The sequence below is a fragment of the Polypterus senegalus genome, chromosome 18 (genome assembly GCF_016835505.1).
Source record: "Polypterus senegalus isolate Bchr_013 chromosome 18, ASM1683550v1, whole genome shotgun sequence".
Classification (NCBI taxonomy): Eukaryota; Metazoa; Chordata; class Cladistia; order Polypteriformes; family Polypteridae; genus Polypterus; species Polypterus senegalus.
The window spans coordinates 36,870,755-36,889,626 of NC_053171.1; the positions used below are offsets into that span (position 1 = coordinate 36,870,755).

Consider the following 18,872-nt stretch of genomic DNA (forward strand, 5'->3'; position numbering starts at 1 on the left):
TAATCATAACATAAGTTAAGTGTATATTTGTATCGATGGTTTCAAACACATTATAAAAGTTACAATATACTTACTACTTTCGACTAGGCAACCTCACATTGTAACAGACTATCACAGATTACCTGACCATTTTAGTTTTGAAATGTCACTACCATTCAGCCGTCTGGAGTTTTTTTTTTGTTTTTTCTGTCCTCCCTGGCCATCGGACCTTACTCTTATTCTATGTTAATCAGTGTTGTCTTATTCTAATTCTTACTTTGTCTTTTATTACTCTTTTCTTCATCATGTAAAGCACTTTGAGCTACATGATTTGTATGAAAATGTGCTATATAAATAAATGTTGTTGTTGTTGTTGTTGTTGTTGTACCCCTCTACTCTTCGAGTTGACCAAGACAGTCTCCATTCAATAACATGTCATCCCAAGAACCCCATGTAGCTGCAGCATTTATTCAAATAGCTATAATCCTTAAAACTCCCTTGGAGTTTTCCTATTAATATGTTTGTTCTATGTAGTTTGTTCCCTTAATTGTATCCTAATAATGACAATTAACAATGAACAGAGCAGACACCCAGGCAAATGACACTGAGTGCTGAAAGACTGTCACTACTTCAGAATTAGTCACCTAACATTCTCATTAATGAATTATAATATAACCACCAGAATACTCGGAAAAATAAAAATAAAATAATGATGATGATGATGACATTTTTGAAAACCAAGTTAAAAAACGTGAAATAATCCCTATGTAACATGTATAAATCAGTCAGTCAGTCAGTCATTTTCTAACCCACTTAGTCCTGAACAGGGCTGCAGGACCACATCCCTATAGCATAGGGCACAAGGCAGGAACAAACCCTGGACCGGGCGCCAGTCCATCACAGGGTGAACATACACACATCCCAACCACACACTAGTGACAATGTAGTATTGTCATTCCACCTAACCTGCATGTCTTTGGACTGTAAGAGGAAACCAGAGCACCAAGACGAAACCTGTGCAAACTACATTCAGGGAGGATCTAGGACACGAACCTCGGTCTTCTTACTTCAAGGCAGCAGGGCTACCACTGCACCACTGTTTCATTCAGAACTGCTTGTCACATTCTAAGAAAAAATTACCAACTTAGTTTTGTACATTGACCTTAAAACAGAAACTGGGAAATAATAAAAAAAACAACTTCATTAATTAGATGCTGGGGTACCAATTAAATAGAAAAATTAGTTGGAACAAAAACCAGCAGCACGTCTGAGTCTGAGAATCAATAATCTAAAGATTTAGCTTCATGTAAGTGAAATAATGCTAAGGGAATAATTATGTGTTGTCACACATGTGCATGGGAGGCAGCTAAAGGGCTTGAGTGAGGGCAATTCCGAATCTGACCGGGATGTGGCAGAATGGACTGGCTCTTTTTCTCGCTTTCCTGCAGGCCATTCACAGGAAGTTCCACCTGACGTCACTTCCGTGTCCAGACCTATAGAGGAAGGCCTTGCTGGCTCCGGCCCCCTTGATGTCATGTTCATGCTCGAGCCTATGGCTGAAGATCTTTCCGATCCTGGCCCCTTTGACCTCACTTCCTACCCTAACCTTTAAAAGCCTCCACCTTTTCCCTATTCCCTCAGTGCTGTCATTTATTTGCAATTTTCAGCCAAGAAAATAATATACGGGTGGCTGCCCCCAAACCTTGCTATGGCTCTTTGTTGAGTATGTGACAGTGTTAAAAAAAAAAGAAATATATTTGCTATTATAAAATAAATAAAAATGTTATTGAATATGTGCATTTAGAACTACATTACCATGAATTAATATCAGACTAAAGTTTTTCAGCAAAATAACACAAATAAAATAACTTATAGATACATAGGTGTGAATCTTGATATGTGTGTAAGGGAAGTCCTGCATTGGAATGGCACCCCATCAAGTGGTGATTCTTGCCTTGTGTAATAAGCCTCAGAAGAGAAACGTAAATAAAGATGTAAAACGCTTCACATTATTTATCTCCATCAGTGTCTTTATCACAAATGGGGGGAAAATAGCAGGAGATGATTATTTTTGTGGCCCTGCAGACATAAGTAATCAAACACATACTGTATAACATCCCAAAAGCAAGTCCTTGTGATTAAACAGTGGATAAAATATGAAGCTGAGAATAGACTTTTTTTTTCATCCATTGCACCTAATGCTTTTGAGAAGGGTCAGTTTCCTTGCACAAGCAGGCTAATTATCCCCTTGAGGGGACCTGTGGCCAGGGGCATTTGGACAGCTCAAACATAAATGAGGGTTGGTGCTTCTAAAATATCTATTGTGGTGAAGGGCCCAAATAGGCAAGAAAATTTTTTAAATGGCCATGCTTCTGAGACTGATCCCTGCACTCCTGCATTGGATTCAATACATATAAAAATATCTTATATGGCAATCATCACAAGTGAGGTAGCTGAAAGTAAGGCTTTGCAAAAGCACTTCATGAAGATTTTGTTCACTTTGCAAGAGAGATGCTGCTTCACTCACTTGTATGCTGCCATTCTAAGGAAACTGTATTTTATCTGCTTTGCACATGGTAATTCCTTTAGTTCAGTGGGCATAATCTGGTTTTCTTTTCTAATACTGTACTGTGGCAGCTTGACTGATACCTTATGCTGAAACAGCAAAGCTATACGTTTGTAATAATAGACACTACATCTCCCATTGTAACCTGCACAAGTACAGTAATTTACGTCACAGCCGTCGCCCTTGACCGCGAGAGACCGCTAGGGGGAACCCGGCACAGGTCCATAGAGGAAGCTGGTCGCGCGGATACTGTTAAGACAAACTTTGATGCTCGGATGCAAAAGATGCACCAAAATAAGATGTGATTTAGCTGTCGAGTGTTCGACTGCCTTTTTGTCGCTTCAGTCCCCCTTTAAACAGTTCCATGCGGAAGACGATACTAGTAAGTGGCATGTTGTTTTATTACGTTTTGGTGCATTTGAGGAATTTCGTTACAGTGATAAGTAAACATATAAATATTAACATTGTCGATTACATTTTCTTTTAAGATAGTTAAACGCTGTGATTCGTATGGGCCTTCGTGTGATTCCTTTTCACAAAAATCTCAATTTTATCAGTCTTTAAGGCTGCATTGACTGCTAAGAATTAAAAATGCAAGCTGATGTCATCTTCTTCTGCTTATTTAAAGTGCCAAAATACAAAGACGCTAACTTTAGTACATTAAAGCTACACTAGATTAAACCTGATGTTTTGATGGAGTGTTTTTAGCTAATTTTATGAAGAATTACAATTTGATTAAGCGCCTTTCATGGTATAAGCAGAACTGCAAACATTTGACGGTAACATTACCTAAGCGTGTATCTTTCCAATTAGCGCAGAGTCCTGCTCAGTGTCGAGAGTGAAAGTGTGGAGGGATTTGAGGATGCTGAAGGACTCGAATCTAACATTACAGGCGGTAGTGGATAGCCCGGCTTTTTACTCGTATGCGCCTGCTAGGACAGTTCTAAAATTTTATAGATACAGTAGACAGATAGATTATTCAGTAGTTTTTTGCGATTTTGAAGCTTGCTAATTGAAGTTGACTTTTATTGCAAAAATAACAGGAAAACCGTACTTATTAGATAATCAACATCAACTAACAACACTAAGACATTAAACAATATTAACATTTAATTTAGTCAACTAATACAATTCATTGTTTGCAAAAAGTTCGTAGCATGTTCTCCAGTGGGGAAGGAAATGTTGCGTTTCTGATATTAGGATACGCTACATGTTATTTAAAAATAACTCTGCATAAACCAGTTTACAAGAAGCATTAAGATTACACTGAAAAAATATTTTTCTAACCATTATTACATTTTTGTTCCTTACAGTGCAAAAAATATGTGGGGCTTATAAGAAAGAATTTACAGCTTTGCTGCAAAGGGGCAGTCCCTTATGAAATTATACTAACTTTATGCAAATTCAGAATTCTGTACCATTGTGAGTTTATGGCAAGGCAACAATTATTCATAAAATAGTCTTGCACATTGGAACAATTAATTGATTCTGACAGCTAAAACACTACTTAAATGTAAATTTACATGTGTTTATCTATTTAATATCATTATTTAACCATATATTGTATTACAGTAGTTTTAGTGTGAAAATACAGTAAATGTAAAATATGTTTACTGCATTTTTTACATTGTGAATGTAAATGTACACTGTTTTTCTTTTGTATAGTGTTGTACTATTCTAAATTTAATTGCAATAGTAGGTTTTAATCCATTTGTTAAATCTACTTCTGTTTAAGGAAATTAATCTTCACTCTCTTATACGTATGGCAAAATTAGCATGTAATAAAAAAGATTTCAGTATGCAATCATTTTAATGCATTTCACAGAAAGCTTTTGAACATTGGCTAAACATAATAAACAAATAATTATTTTAAATAATGCTTTTAATTGTGCACCATCAAAACGTACTCAACAGAGAAAACAGGGTTGCAGTATATGTTAAACTGACAAAATCATGGGTACATTAAATTTAAACTACAGCACAATTAGAAATAACAATTGAATATTGAGAGAATGTGGCTAGAACTTCTAATGCTCTAAATAAGATTAAAAAAATGCATTGTTGGAACAGAAGTAGCAGATACAATGGAGTCTATGTAGAAACAACATTCTAGGAAAGAGCCTTACAGAAACTATTACTAGACCTATAAACTAGAACTATTAATATAGTTTTATCATGTTAGTTACTTATGAGATAGAATAGAAACAATTATTTCTTGGTGGATTGGATGGATGGATATGTAGTTCATCCTTTACATTTGTGTAAAAACATTATAAATGTTTTCTTATGACATAACATTCTTTTTTCAATCATATCATGGATATTAATATTAATAGAGCAGTTTTAAATTCTGTCCATCCATTACATTATGTTAATCCACCTGAAAGTTGCAAAGACTGTTGTCTAGGTGCACAAGACTTGAACTAACCCTGCTGGATGTTGTACCAGTCAATTGTGGGACACAATAACTTGTTTGAAGGTATAAGAAAACCTGAGTGTCCGAAGGAAAAATCCATTCAGACATACACAGAATGACCAGACTGCTACTGCTGATTGAACTCCAAAATTGTAATATCATGAGACAATAGTTTCAACCGTTGTGCTATAAACAGAGCAAAAAATTGATTACTTTGATTTTAAATAATAAAATAGCTGTTGATTATAAATAGCTTTTGGTAACTTATTTTTCTTTTGTGATTTGTCACCCAAATTAATTGCTTATTAAAATTCAGTTTGTAACCATTCTCTAAATGATCATTAAGTATTATACATGGTTATTTGGGTAAATGAGGCATCATATTTCCAGTAAACCTACTCCATTTGCCCTTATAATGATTCTTACTATTATCCTGTTTTCAGTCAATCATTATTTCATAAAGTGCCCATCAGCAGTGTGTCTGTTTGTGGAGAGAGTCTTGACCTTGTTGAGAGGTTTATTTACCTTGGCAGTGACATTCATGTCTCTGGTGACTCTTCCTATGAAGTCAGTGAACGGATTGAGAGAGCATGGGTGGTCATGAGGTTGCTGGAAAGGGGTGTGTGGCGCTCCCGATATCTATGCTAAAGGACGACGGTCCAAGTCTTTAGAGTTCTGGTGCTTCCTGTCCTGCTATATGGTTGCGAGACATAGACACTATCCAGTGACCTGAGATGAAGACTGGACTCCTTTGGTACTATGTCTTTCCGGAAAATCCTTGGGTACCGTTGGTTTGACTTTGTGCCGATTGAGTCCCGAAGGAGACACATTACCTGCATTGTGACTGAGCGTCAGCTACGGCACTACGGCCAAGTGGCGCGTTTCATCGGGGATGATCCGGCTCGTAAGATCCTCATTGTTGGGGACCCGAGTGGCTGGACCAGGCCAAGGGCACGCCCACGTAACACCTGGCTGCGGCAGATAGTGGGTCGTTTCCGGAGGGTAGGACTGGACCGTGAGTCTGCCTGGGGGGTTGCAAACCGGGATCCCGAGTTGTTTCACCGTGTAGTGGGTGCGGCAACGCACTGTACCAGTGCATGCTCCCAAACTTGACTTGTCCTTCATTACATACTTCATGGTGAAGTCAGTCAGTCACTATCCAACCCGCTATAGCCTAACACAGGGTCACGGGGGTCTGCTGTAGCCAAACCCAGCCAACACAGGGTGCAAGGCAGGAACAAATCCCCGGCAAGGCGCCAACCCACCACAGAGCACACACACAACACTAGGGACAATTTTTGATCGCCAATGCACCTAACCTGCATGTCCTGGACTGCCACAGTGCCGCCCTAATGGTGAAGTACTTCACAAAAAACACAAAAAATTATTAAAAGTCATAAGGTAATACTCAGTACTAAAGAATTCATAAATAATAATCCATAAAGAAGTAACTAGTACAAAGAGCAAGAAATCAGTTAAAACAAAATAAACATACATCTATCCTGTATGCAACATTTGCGCTTTACGGTTGACTTCTAGGTAATTTACCAATTAGACAGTCTTGCATTGAAAAATTTGGATTTAGAAATTGGATTTTTGGTATAAATTAATAATTTAAAATAATTGGTTATTTTAAACTGGCCACGTACGAATGAACGTGTGCGTGCGTGTCAATGAGTGTGTCCTCAGACGGACTTTTACCTATTCACGGTTTCTACGACTTGTCGGCAAGTGCTACCAGGATGGTCACCGACTCATCACGGCAGCGAAATGGAAAATTGGAAAAGCCAATAAGCAGTAAAAGCTTATTTTTTTCCTTCTTTGCACTTCACGTGTATATTTGCGCCACTCTTTTATTTAAAACTACACTTACCATGAGCACCGTGCGATCGTGTACGCGTTTCAAGCGTCACCATGGAAGCACGCCGTTTGTTCACGTGACTAGCACGCCATTTTATTTCCTTGAAGTTTTCTCGTGCCTAGAGCAAGTGTCACGAAGTAGTCATGGCAACGTCAAAGTTGACCTGTTTGCTTAGTTGAATACGCGCGCAGAAGAACGTGCATCGTTTGCATTAAATATTAAGAAGTGTCCCTTTCCAGGGTATGGAGCCGCCCTCTATGACGGTGAAGGCGGGGATCGTTGTGACGTCTGGGGAGGAGCGCGCGCCCGCCCGCCCCTGGAGACGGCTGTGTTTTCGCACTTCATGGCAGCAGCGAGTGCTGCAGTCGGCTCTATTATCAACGTAGTCCCGACCGCGACTTTTCAGAGCCCTAAACACACAGAGAATGAAGAGCAGCACAGGCTTCATGGCAGCGATCTCCTGAGGTCGGGCCGCGGGATGAGCGCTAGCCCGACTCCGGATCCCGCTCGCGGGTGGCCCCTAGGTTCCAACCCCCCAAAAGCAGCGCAGGAGCTGGAGGAGGAGGAGCAGCAAGCGGTCATCCTAAGGCAGCTGCGGGGAGGCCAGGGGCTCGAAGCTATTAGGGCTCTCCGTGCCCACCTCCATCGGTACGGAGGAAGACTGTCGCTGAATAACGGGCAGGAGGTACTGGAGGAGCTAGTGGCGCTGCTGCAGCAGAAAAACGGTCGCAGGGAAGTGCGAGCCTCGTGCTTACAGCTAGTGTCGGAGCTAGTGCAGGCGCCAGGAGAGGAGTTCGATAGTTTCCGATTGGCGATCCTGCCGGGCCTGGTACGTGACCTGAAGGATGAGAGTCCCGTAGTGCGCAAGGAACTGGTTCAGACGCTGCATAAGTGCCTCAAGTTTAGTCGCAGCCCCCAGGACGTGTTTGTTGCTCTAGCCAAATACGGGCTAGACAGTCCTGATCCCGAGGTAAGGACTGCCACTGCTGTCACTTTACCCGTGTTTTTAACTAAGGACCTGCTTACCGTGGACCTTTACGGTCTGGTTGTTTGCCTTGCCAAGAAGCTGAGCAGTGGCGCGGATGACCCACTGGTGGCTTTCTGCACTATGAATCATATAAGAGCACATGTCGGACAAGAGGAATTTAATTCATATTTGAAGCGCCTGCCATCAGCTTTGAAACAGGACTACAGTCGTTTTGTTGAAGAAAACTATGCGCAGCTATCCAGCAATGGAGCTGCAAGCCACATGGATAAAAATCTGGGGATCATGAGCCCAAGACGGACTACTGCATTGAACAGGAGCCACACACATCATCCAGTTCTAGCTGCTTCCAGAGATTCCAACAGCAGCAAGTTTGCATTCATATCTCAAGAGCTCCATGCCAGGTTGCTGAACCAAGAAGACTACAAAGCCAGAATACATGCAGTAGAGGAGCTCAGATGTGCTCTACTGGACATGGACCTGACAACTGTGCCTTCACCAAGTCTGATTGGTTTTATTAGTTTACTTTGTAGCCTTTTGGATGACAACAATTTTAAAGTGATGCAGGGTAGTTTGGAAATTCTGGCACTTTTAGTAGTAAAATTGGGCCCCAATGCAGAACCATTTCTTAGACCAATAGTATCTGCGACAGTAAAGGTGCTGGGCGATAGTAAAGTGGTTACCAAACAAGAGTGCATGAATGTCTGCATGGGTCTGATGAAAACTGTTGGTCCTCAAAAGCTTTTAGATCTTTTATTGGAAAACATTAAACATAAAAACTCAAGGGTTAGAGAGGAGGTAATCAGTATCATCATCGCTTCACTTCTTACATTCCCCAGTGAAGATTTTGACCTGCCAAAACTTTGCTTTGCTGTGGCACCCTCCTTAGCTGACAGCAAAAGAAAAGTGCGCCATGCAGCATTGGAAGTCTTTGCTGTCCTTGCTTCGTCCATGGGCTCAGGAAAAATGCAGCCTCTGGTAAAGGCTGTGGATCAAGTGGAACTTCAGCAAGATGTTGAAGGCCTCATGGCAGCGGTTCAGGCCAGATTAGCAAGAAGAGTGCTGCCAAAGCTGACTTCCCAAGGTTTGGTAGAGTATGCTGTACCCATACCCTCATCTGCTGTCAGCAGAGGGATTCACATGGTGCCACAGGGTGCAGATATGGAATGGCTTTTGGGGGGTGGAAGAACACAAAGTGCACACAGCTACCATGGAGAACCCGATAGCGATCTGGGTCAGGGGTATATGTCACCTCTTCCCTTCTGTGAAGACCCACCTACCCACAGGAGGGTGCTGAGTGCTGGCAAAGGGAAGAACAAGTTGCCCTGGGAGAATACAGGGAGCACAGCACCAATTGATCAGGTACAGGTTTTTATGTTCTTACCTCCAATAATTTGTGGCTTCATGGACTGTGTTATTGAAGTTAGACCATCCAGTGTATTTATAATCTCACATTTATATTAAGATCATACAAATCAAGTATTTCTTTCTTGGTTTTAAAATAAATGAATAAATCAATAAATAAAAACTAGCCAAATATATACTCAAGTCGTTTGCCACTACTGAGATGAAACTCATTAGTTTTAATTGTCTGAGAAATTCATAATGCCTTAACCAATTTTTGTAGGTACTTGATAACTTCACTTTCTAGTGAACATGAAGCATATGCTACTTATTACAACCTGCACTTTTCTTTGTTATTTTATTAATATTTACTAGCTTGTCTTAGTGAAGAGTGTTTCAACACAAAATGGTAGTAAAAAAAATAGTTGCCAAGTGGTTAAGGGTGTGGAGTTAGTGTTGGGTGTACAAATCTCAGTCCTAGCTTTGTGTGTCTGACAGCAACATAATGCAAATGTTAACGGATCTGTCTCACTCTCTATGTATACATCTAAAGTGCAGTATTTGGATAGTGTCACAATTGTTATTGGTGTGCCTACGTGGTCAAGCATACTGGTACTGAAATGAAGAAAAGCATAAGAGCTTTTAGTGTAGACTTTCAGAATGAAATCAACTGCAATACGTTACAAATTTGTGAACTGTATTGGAATTCCAGCCTGTATTATATGTAGTCTCCTCTATTTTAAGAAACAAAAACTAACTGGACAATTGGCTGCTCAGCTGTTCTTTGGTTAAGTGTGGGTTATTGCATTGTCAAGTCATGCATATTTAATCTGTAGGCCTTCAGGTGATTCTAAATGTGGTAATTTCATTTGGAATCTGTAACTGTTTTTCACTTAACATAAGGAACAAAGTGGTATCGATGCCAGTAAAGTTGGCTATACTGAGGGTGAAAAATCAGAAAAATAATCTGAGACGAATCATAAACTTTAGGTGTACCAATATCAATGCTTCAAAATTTAAAAGATAGAATGTTCAGGTGAGCTCCAGAATACCAGTCAGCCATTTAGATCAAGGGAGATTACAGTACTGGATGACAGAAGAATGCTTTAACTTGTAAAGAAAGTCCCTTTTCATCTGTCAGTCAGGTCAAAAACAGTCTCCAGGATGTAGGTAGGTGTAGCTGTGTCCAAGACGACTGTTCATTACAAGATGTAAACCTTTAAGAAATAAATTCCAGTTAACAGTTTACTAAGAATAACAGGGTGGGGGCTATATGTAGGACCTGCAATTCCTATGCTAGTCATCAGCTTTTAATTTAAATTTTCTTGATTTAAATCCATCAAGTCCACGCTAAAAGCTAATACCCATTGTTTCATTTCAGTACCAGTATGCTTGAATGGAAAGCCACACTTACATCAATGGTGTCACTGTCCACTTACTTATGGAGTACATGGTGTGTGTGTATGCATCTCTGTAATGACTGATACACTCACAGTCTTCTGATGCAGTGCTTTTAAGTGTCAACCACCTTTAAAGGCACAATATTGCAAATTTAAAGTGATGCTATTACGCAGATACATTTTATACAATAAATGCCTTCTGTTGATAATTATTCATTTTTCATCAGTCTTTAAAGTTTAAAGAACATTTCTTGCCTCATATCTGTTTATCAACAGTATTTTGGACCTAAACTTTGTTGTAAAAAATGTATTCAAGCTGATCTCTTGGTTTGGAATACACAACAGTGTCCTACTGTCTCAATGTTTGTGAGAACAGCGCCTGCTTTTGGCCCAGTGGTGAGCTGTGGCTGTGGATCCTGCTGTTTTTCTTGGTCAAATGGTGTGTGTTACTTAAGTTTGGGATCAGAGTGTAAATTTGCACAGGAAGCTGTCTGTGTTTGGCGTGTGTGTTTATAAAATGGCAAGAAATCACTCATGATTACCTCAATTCAAATGGCAAGTGAAAAATGGAATGATCTTTTCTTGACTGGTAGTAGTTCCTGTTCACAGTACAAAGTGTGTTAATTCACTCAAAGTGCTTATATCACAACATGGATGCAATTTGTCATCAGATATAATTGGGGCAAAGAGCAAAAATGTCTCAAGTGGATCACTTTTGCTCCTTAAAACACAGATTTTAAAAGTGCCTACATGGAAATATTTTAACAAAAGCCGGAATGGTTTTATAAGAGGAATACCTTACCAAATCATTTACAATTTTTCAATAGTCAACTGCAATAGTTGACAAAATCAACGCATAAAAACAAAATTTACTTTATAAAAGCCATTGACTCATTCCTACACTGAAGATTAATTCTAAAACTAGAACCTGTAGGCATCAGAAGTAACCTACCAAACTGGATCTCAAGTTGGTTAACTGACAGGAGACAGAAATTATAGATAAGCGGGAGAATGCTCCATATAAAGTGAGGTCAAATTGGAACCATTAAATTTTCTGATTTATATTAATGACATTGATTTTGGTATAGATTGTAAACTTGTGAAATTCACAGATAACGCTAAAAGTAAAGCAATTGCAGCTATTGGGGAGGCATCAAAAACAATTCAGAAAGACTTGGGCAAGCTTCAGAACTGGTCAAGCACTTTGAAACATAGAAGATTGGAGTCATGTCCTAAATGAAGCAACCTCTATAAAGGATTTACAATATTTTTTTATTTGATCTGGTTCAGGGATTGTTATCACATTATAGAGCTTGAGTAAATCATTTCTTAACTTTTATTCCAAATGTTTTTTTGATTTTTTTATATATATATATATTAACACATATAGTCTAATGTAAATCTAACATTTTATCAGTTAATAATACATTTGATTATTAGAAATTAGAAGTATTGTATCTCTTTTATTTAAATATTTCTCAACTGCATGATACTTTATCTACTGTATGTGTTGCCACATTGGCTTAAACATCTAAAAACCACATTCTTAATAAAATTCTTAATAAAAAATCTTTTTTACTTCCTTGTCAAAGCTCTTTTTATACAAAGTATAAAATTAAATTATCAGAAAACCACCTTAAATGTAATTTGAATCTATAAATATGTAGTATTTCATGATTCAACAGTTATGAAACAATCATCAGGGAGGAACTTAATCATTTCTCATGACTTTTTTTAGCAAATTCTTCCTTATTTAACAATATGTGAAAGTATTTATTTCATTAAGTCATTGGTGTCTTAAAACACTTTAATCAGATTCAGTTTTAAGATTGGGTCAATGAGTTGTATTAGAGTACTAGGCTTTTTAAAATTGCTCTGAAGTAAAACTTGAAGTCCAGTGGTAATTAGATGAGATATTTTTTTCTTTGTTTGTCAGTTTTGCATTAGAGGTTGAACAATGTTTCAGTGGTTAATATTATAGCCTTACATTTCCTGAGCCCTGGGTTTAAATTTTGGCTCAGTCTTTGGATGTTGCATGTTCTTCTAGGGTCCTTGTGGCTTTTTTTGCAGTCAGTTTTTTTTTTTAGCGTTGAACAGTGTTTCAGTGGCTAATATTATAGCCTTATCTCTCCAGAGCACCAGGCTTTTAAATTCTGCCCCACTCTTTAGAGTTTGCATGTTCTTCTAGGGTCCTTGTGGATTATTGAGATTGAGACAATTTAGGTAAAGTTGCCAATCAACCTAAAATTTCCTCTCACATCATAAGGACATGTTAGGTTGATTGGCAACTTTACCTAAATTATCTCCATAAGGCTGAATGTGCTATGTGATTTGATTGGTATGGAATATAGTTCATGGTTTTTGTGCTGATATTATTTACAAAGGCCCTGACTCCCCACAACTTCTAACTGGAATTATTAGGGTTAAAAATAAAAAAGTGGTAAATGTGGTTTGTTAACCGAAGATCCCATATATGTCACATCCTCTGTCAGGCCATGTTCATCTAACACTTACATGATCTCAGAATGATAAGTTTATTAAAATAATCAGGAATTGTTTAAATTGTAAATAACTTCAGAAATCATAGTATTGACATTGAACACAGAATATCTGCTTGATTTTAGAGTGTGAAGGGAATCCATGGAGTAAGCCATTTATATTAGCTTTATGTTAATTTTAAAGCTAAAAAAAAATTAACAGAAGCAAATAAGGTCATAATGCTTTAGGGGTTGTTTGTGCAGAATGATATTATCTTCATTTAAAATGCATTGAGATGAAGTTGAGTGTAGAAAACATTAGGTACTAGCAGTTGAAAATAAAAGTAATGTTTTGTAGATTTGATTTGGATTAATGATTTTACTGGCCAAGAAAAGGTGAAACATATAATGAACAGTGGTATGATGGCCATCAATTTTACTTTGAAAATAAGGTTAGTGTTGAGTAGTTGAGGTTGGGAGCATTCACTGAAAGAGAGCGTTGCCGTACCCACTACTCAATAAACCACCTCAGGATCCTAAATTAGACACTGATTTAATTAATTATTCATTGGAGGAGACTTAAAAATGTAAAGGTAAAATGAATTGGGGGGCATGTATAAAATGTGTTGCTATTCCTACCTACTTTGACGAAATGTTTACAAGTATACTTAAATGAAAGTCTGCAGTGTGCATTTGAATCACATCTCAATTGTTTGATTTGTAATTTTAAACTGTGGACCAGAGGGGTAAATGTCTTTGTCCCAAATATTATGGAGGGCACTGTATGTTGTTGAAGCTAACATACTGTATATAGTAGCATCAGAGCAGCATTTGCAATCCACTTCAAGGTGGGTTTCCAGCAGTGGAAACTGTACTCATGTCTCAGTGAGACATGCAGTTTGTGTTATTGTTTGCTAAAAAATGTGATGGGAACACTTCATTTTATTTTTTACAAAGTGAATCAAACTTTAGGATGCAGAAAATGCCTTTATACTGTATATTACATAAGTGGTCTCTCATTGTATAAAAGTGGATTAAGATTTTCAAGTATATTTTATTTTTCAAGCCATTTTATGTAGTGTAGTTTAAATAAGAAGCTCGTTTTAAGAATATGAACCAAGTATGTAGGATTTTGCTTGCACTTGCCTTCCGTAAAATACATATAATAAGGAGGCATCTGCAAAATATGCTCTCTCAAGTAAATGTTATATTATCCAGCCAGATGTTTCTGTTGATCCTGAGTCACAACTGTCACTAATCCAAGGAAACTGCTGTGGTAGCTTCTATTTTTGCCTTAAAGGACAATTTTTATTTCTGTTTTGGTATACCTAGTAGATCAAGAATGGCTGGTGTAGAAGTAGCAATAAGAATTTAAAAATGGTAAAAGGCTATGAGAACAGAAGAGACATTGTGGTGGATTTTAGGAGGCCCAGGCACCTCATGGACCCCGTGATCATCAGAGGAGATTGTGTGCAGAGGGTACAGACCTATAAATACCTGGGAGTGCAGCTGGATGATAAACTGGACTGGCCTGCCAATGCTGATGTTCTGTGTAAGAAAGGACAGAGTTGACTATACTTCCTTAGAAGGCTGGCGTCCTTCAACATGTGCAATAAGATGCTGCAGATGTTCTATCAGACGGTTGTGGTGAGCGCCCTCTTCTATGCGGTGGTGTGCTGGGGAGGCAGCATAAAGAAGAGGTATGCCTGACACCTGGACAAACTGGAGAGGAAGGCAGGGTCTATAATAGGCATGGAGCTGGACAGTTTGACATCTGTGGCGGAGTGACGGGCGCTGAGCAGGCTTCTGTCAATAATGGAGAATCCACTGCATCCACTGAACAGGATCATCTCCAGACAGAGGAGCAGCTTCAGCAACAGACTGCTGTCATTGTCCTGCTTCACTGACAAACTGAGGAGATCGTTCCTCCCCCACACTATGCAACCTCTTCAATTCCCCCCCGGGGTGAATGTTAACACTATACAAGATTATGGACTGTTATACCTGCCTCGCACTCTCTCCTTGCATTTTTTTTAGCTTGCATTGTGTTTTTATCACTCTTTAATTTAATAATGATTTTTATTAGTACGCTGCTGCTGGAGTATGTGAATTTCCCCTTGGGTATTAATAAAGTATCTATCTATCTATCTATCTATCTTATAGCCACATTTATTAGCCTTCAGTGGCTAATGGATTGAAAGTTTAATTATTTTTTTCATGACTGTTGGTCTTCAAAATGATGTTTCTTGATCTGGTGTTTTTTTTTTTTTTTGATTAAAGGACTGGAAAGGGGGGGGGGGTTGGGAAGTGGGCACACAACTTTTCTTCCTGGTTATCTTGTGTTCTGTGGGTGAAAGGGTTTCTGATAAGTTACCGTGTCCCTCTTAAACCCTTCTTTGGTGTACCTATGAAATTCTTCTCTATAAAAAGGCAACTTCGCTTGAACATCTGACAGGTTTTTATAAGAGGTTAAACCATGGTAGGTACCTAACATTTTCCTACGCATGGCTGATCAAACTCAGTGATATTCAGAATTGAGTCCCTAACTTGCTTGCTGGGGTTCATAACTGTACTAGAATATGTTGTCTCCGTTTATGGTAAAGTTTCAAAGCCATTCTGGTATTTTGTTGCATTGCCAGTAGTAGCAACTTGGTCAAGACAGAAGTGATGTCAGGTGCCATCGCAGGCTACCAAAGAGGGAAAAAGAGAATGTAGCAGGGTGATTGTCTTCTGGTAATAATAAACAGCAATTGGCAAGACATTTTCCAATTGCAAGTGTTGTAAGCAGCTGAAAATGGGGGAAATTATGTAAACCGTGGTCCCTTATTGATTCCTGGGGGGAGTATGTTTTATGTGAATATTCTTTCTGCATGGACAAGTGATTTATGAATGAATCCAACGTACTTCCCAGAGTCCAAACATTGATATGTGCGTTTGCTTGACTATGCCCTATCCAGTACTAACAAATGCAGCATGGGAAAATGGGTGGATGATGTTTCCTAAGTCACTGTTTCTGGCAAGTTGTGAACTTAAAATTCTGTGTGTGTATGTGTGGTTTTTTTTTTTCTTCCCTCTTCTCAATCTTTTGCTATCGTGTACTTTTCAGTTCCTTATTCCTAAGCTTTCAAAGCACGTCTTAAAAAGAAGAGCCCTGAGCACCTCTGTATGCCTCTTTATTCTTTAATCCAGTTTTCTTAGTGTGAAATAAGACTGCTTTGTACTCCGCATTTGGCTCCTGGGTGGTTCATTTAAAAATTGTCAAGTCTTGAGAATTTAGGGTGGCAACGTTCAAATGTAGAAATATACATTTGGCTTCTGCTTGGACCTGACTAATATGTGGATACAAAAACTCATCTAAGTGGTTTGAAGTCTCCAAAAAGGAAGAAGGCTTACATTAGCACATTTTAAGATTAATGTTTATCATATTTGTTATTTACAAATTTCAGTCTCGACTTGCTCTTTTCTGTTTTCGACAGTTAAAAGAAATGTGTGGTGGTTGTTGATGTTGATGTTATATATTTGGAAAAAATCAATTCACTTTTTTCCTGTTGTCATTGCATGATAATTAAGTATTAATTAATCACAAACCTTTATACACTGTTATTAATAACATAACTCAGTTTTGTGTAAATTACTCTGTAATATGTGGCACAGATATGCAGTGATTGGCACTGATGCCACAATCCATGAAACTGGGTTTAAATCTCAACCCAGTCAGCGTCAATCTGGAGACTGCACATTCTTCCCATGTCTGTATCAGTTTTTGTCATTGCACTGCTGTTTAAAGCTATGCTGGTTAGTTAAACATTAGCCTTGAATGTGTGTGCTTGTGCATAGTAATGTGGAAGAGAAGAAGACCTAGATATGATCAATTAATTTACCAGCTTTGTTGTGTTTTTTTTTTTTTTTTGTAATAATTAATGAAACATTTGATAAGGCTCACACTTAATTTTTTTTAACTCTCTGTACGTGGAAATTCCAACTGTTAGATTTTTCTTAAGTTAACTGAACCACGGTTATTTAAAAAAAGAAATATAACGATTTACTGATTTGCATTAGCTTTATAGAAATATAATGCTTGGATATACATTATATCAACATACAAAACAGTAAGCAATACAGATGACACATTTAAAGGACATTAAAGTCTGGCTGCTCTTTGTTCCTTTGGAGATTTTCCTGATTTTTTACAGTTTTTTTTTTTTTTTTGTCTGGCATTTCTGATTTGGAATTGTAATGTGATGTCACAGTTAGCTTGTCCTTGCTCTAGTGCACAGTTGTGGGTGACAGGAGGCTAAATAAGTATGTTTTAACTTAAGGCATTTTGTCCCCAAATTAAAGATTAAACAGGTATAATTTTACAACAACAGTTCAACATGAGAAAGCAGGGCTTCAGCTGATTATTTCATGTTTATTTAGAGTTCTCATTTATCATTGCACAGATTAAAAAGTTTTGCATTTATTTGCCCTCAGTTCAATTGAAGAAGTTTACTTGTATTGGAGGGCACTCGTCTTTGTCATGTGTTCCTTTGTCCCTTTTTGAGGTGGCGCAGTGGGTAGCGCTGCTGCCTCACATTTAGGAGACCCAGGTTCGCTTCCCGGGTCCTGCATGGAGTTTGCATGTTTTCCCCCCATGTCTGCGTGGGTTTCCTCCCACAGTCCAAAGACATGCAGGTATGGTGCATTGGTGATTCTGAATTGTCCCTGATGCTGTAGTCCCTTCTTCATGTAAAGCTGATTCTCACTATTCTCAGACTTGGCTCATATACTGTGCCTAAAGCTTTGTGACCTCTAGAGAGTGCCACAGACCCCCAAACCTTAGGCACAATCACACTAATTCCAGCCATGGGTTCAAATAAATGTTTTTATTAAACAAAATCACTTTTCACAGATCTCGCAACAACCCACTCTTTCTTTCATTCTGTTCTTTTCCTTTCCTCTATTCTTCATTAAGCTCCTCTTGGCGAGCATTGTCCTCTTCCACTTGATTTCACCTACTTGAGTGAAATGAGTAGGCCCATTTTATGCCTGGCATAAAATGCTTCCGGTGCCAGGACTTTGTTCAAAGGAAATACTCCTGGGTCAGGCAGAAGCCTCCCAAAGTAAAAACTGTCTTTCAATGCAGCGGGACTGCCCAACAGGATTAGAGTTTCCAGTAAATTCTGTGGGTGTGTGCTTGGGTGCACCTGTCCTGGAGATCTACCACCTAGTATATTTGAGGAGCATACAGCCTTGAAAGGCTCAAATGCTTCCATTATGTTGGCCTCTCAGCCAGGTTCCCTATCCTAGTCCAGGCTCCCTATGCCAGTCCATTCCTGCTGGTATGTCATGCCAGCCTCCTGGTTGAGACAGGGAAAGGGTTTCATCTTGGCCAGGGTTGTCTGTCCATCCCTGCTGTTCCTCACAGCTGTCATGGTGGCCTTCTGCCCCATGCCAACCGACCCTAAATTAGGTTAGTCGGTTCAAAAATGGATGGATGAGCTAGGTAATTAACAATCTGCACCTGTACAGTTTATTTTCCATGATAGGTTCTGGCCATCTGTCATCCCTTTCTGGAGAAAATGATTGGCTGGGCAGTTTCATTTTAGATGATGACATAGAAGTGACATATTGATTATTGGTTGGACATATAGGTAAGAATTATCCTGTACCTGTATATGTGATAATATTCCTTCTCCTACTACTGTTACTACTGCCACCCATGCTGGACTATGAACATGCATTCAAACAAGGATTTTAAGCACAGAAAATATTGCAAAATATCTTATCTTGATTTTATTATAGCCTTATGGTTGCTTTAGGGAAAGAATTTACCTTTAAAAAGTTTTTTCTTTTTAAATTTTT

At 38.7% G+C, this 18,872-nt stretch overlaps 1 protein-coding gene across 1 annotated transcript in view; it reads left to right on the forward strand.

Annotated features, from left to right (window-relative positions):
- Positions 1 to 7,011: 7,011 nt before the first annotated feature.
- LOC120518447 (TOG array regulator of axonemal microtubules protein 1) overlaps positions 7,012 to 18,872 on the forward strand; it is a 116,038-nt gene continuing 104,177 nt past the window's right edge. The window contains exon 1 of the mRNA XM_039741234.1: positions 7,012 to 9,169. Within this exon, the coding sequence (XP_039597168.1) occupies positions 7,166 to 9,169 (2,004 nt within the window). The 5' untranslated portion in view covers positions 7,012 to 7,165. The remainder of the gene's footprint in view (positions 9,170 to 18,872) is intronic.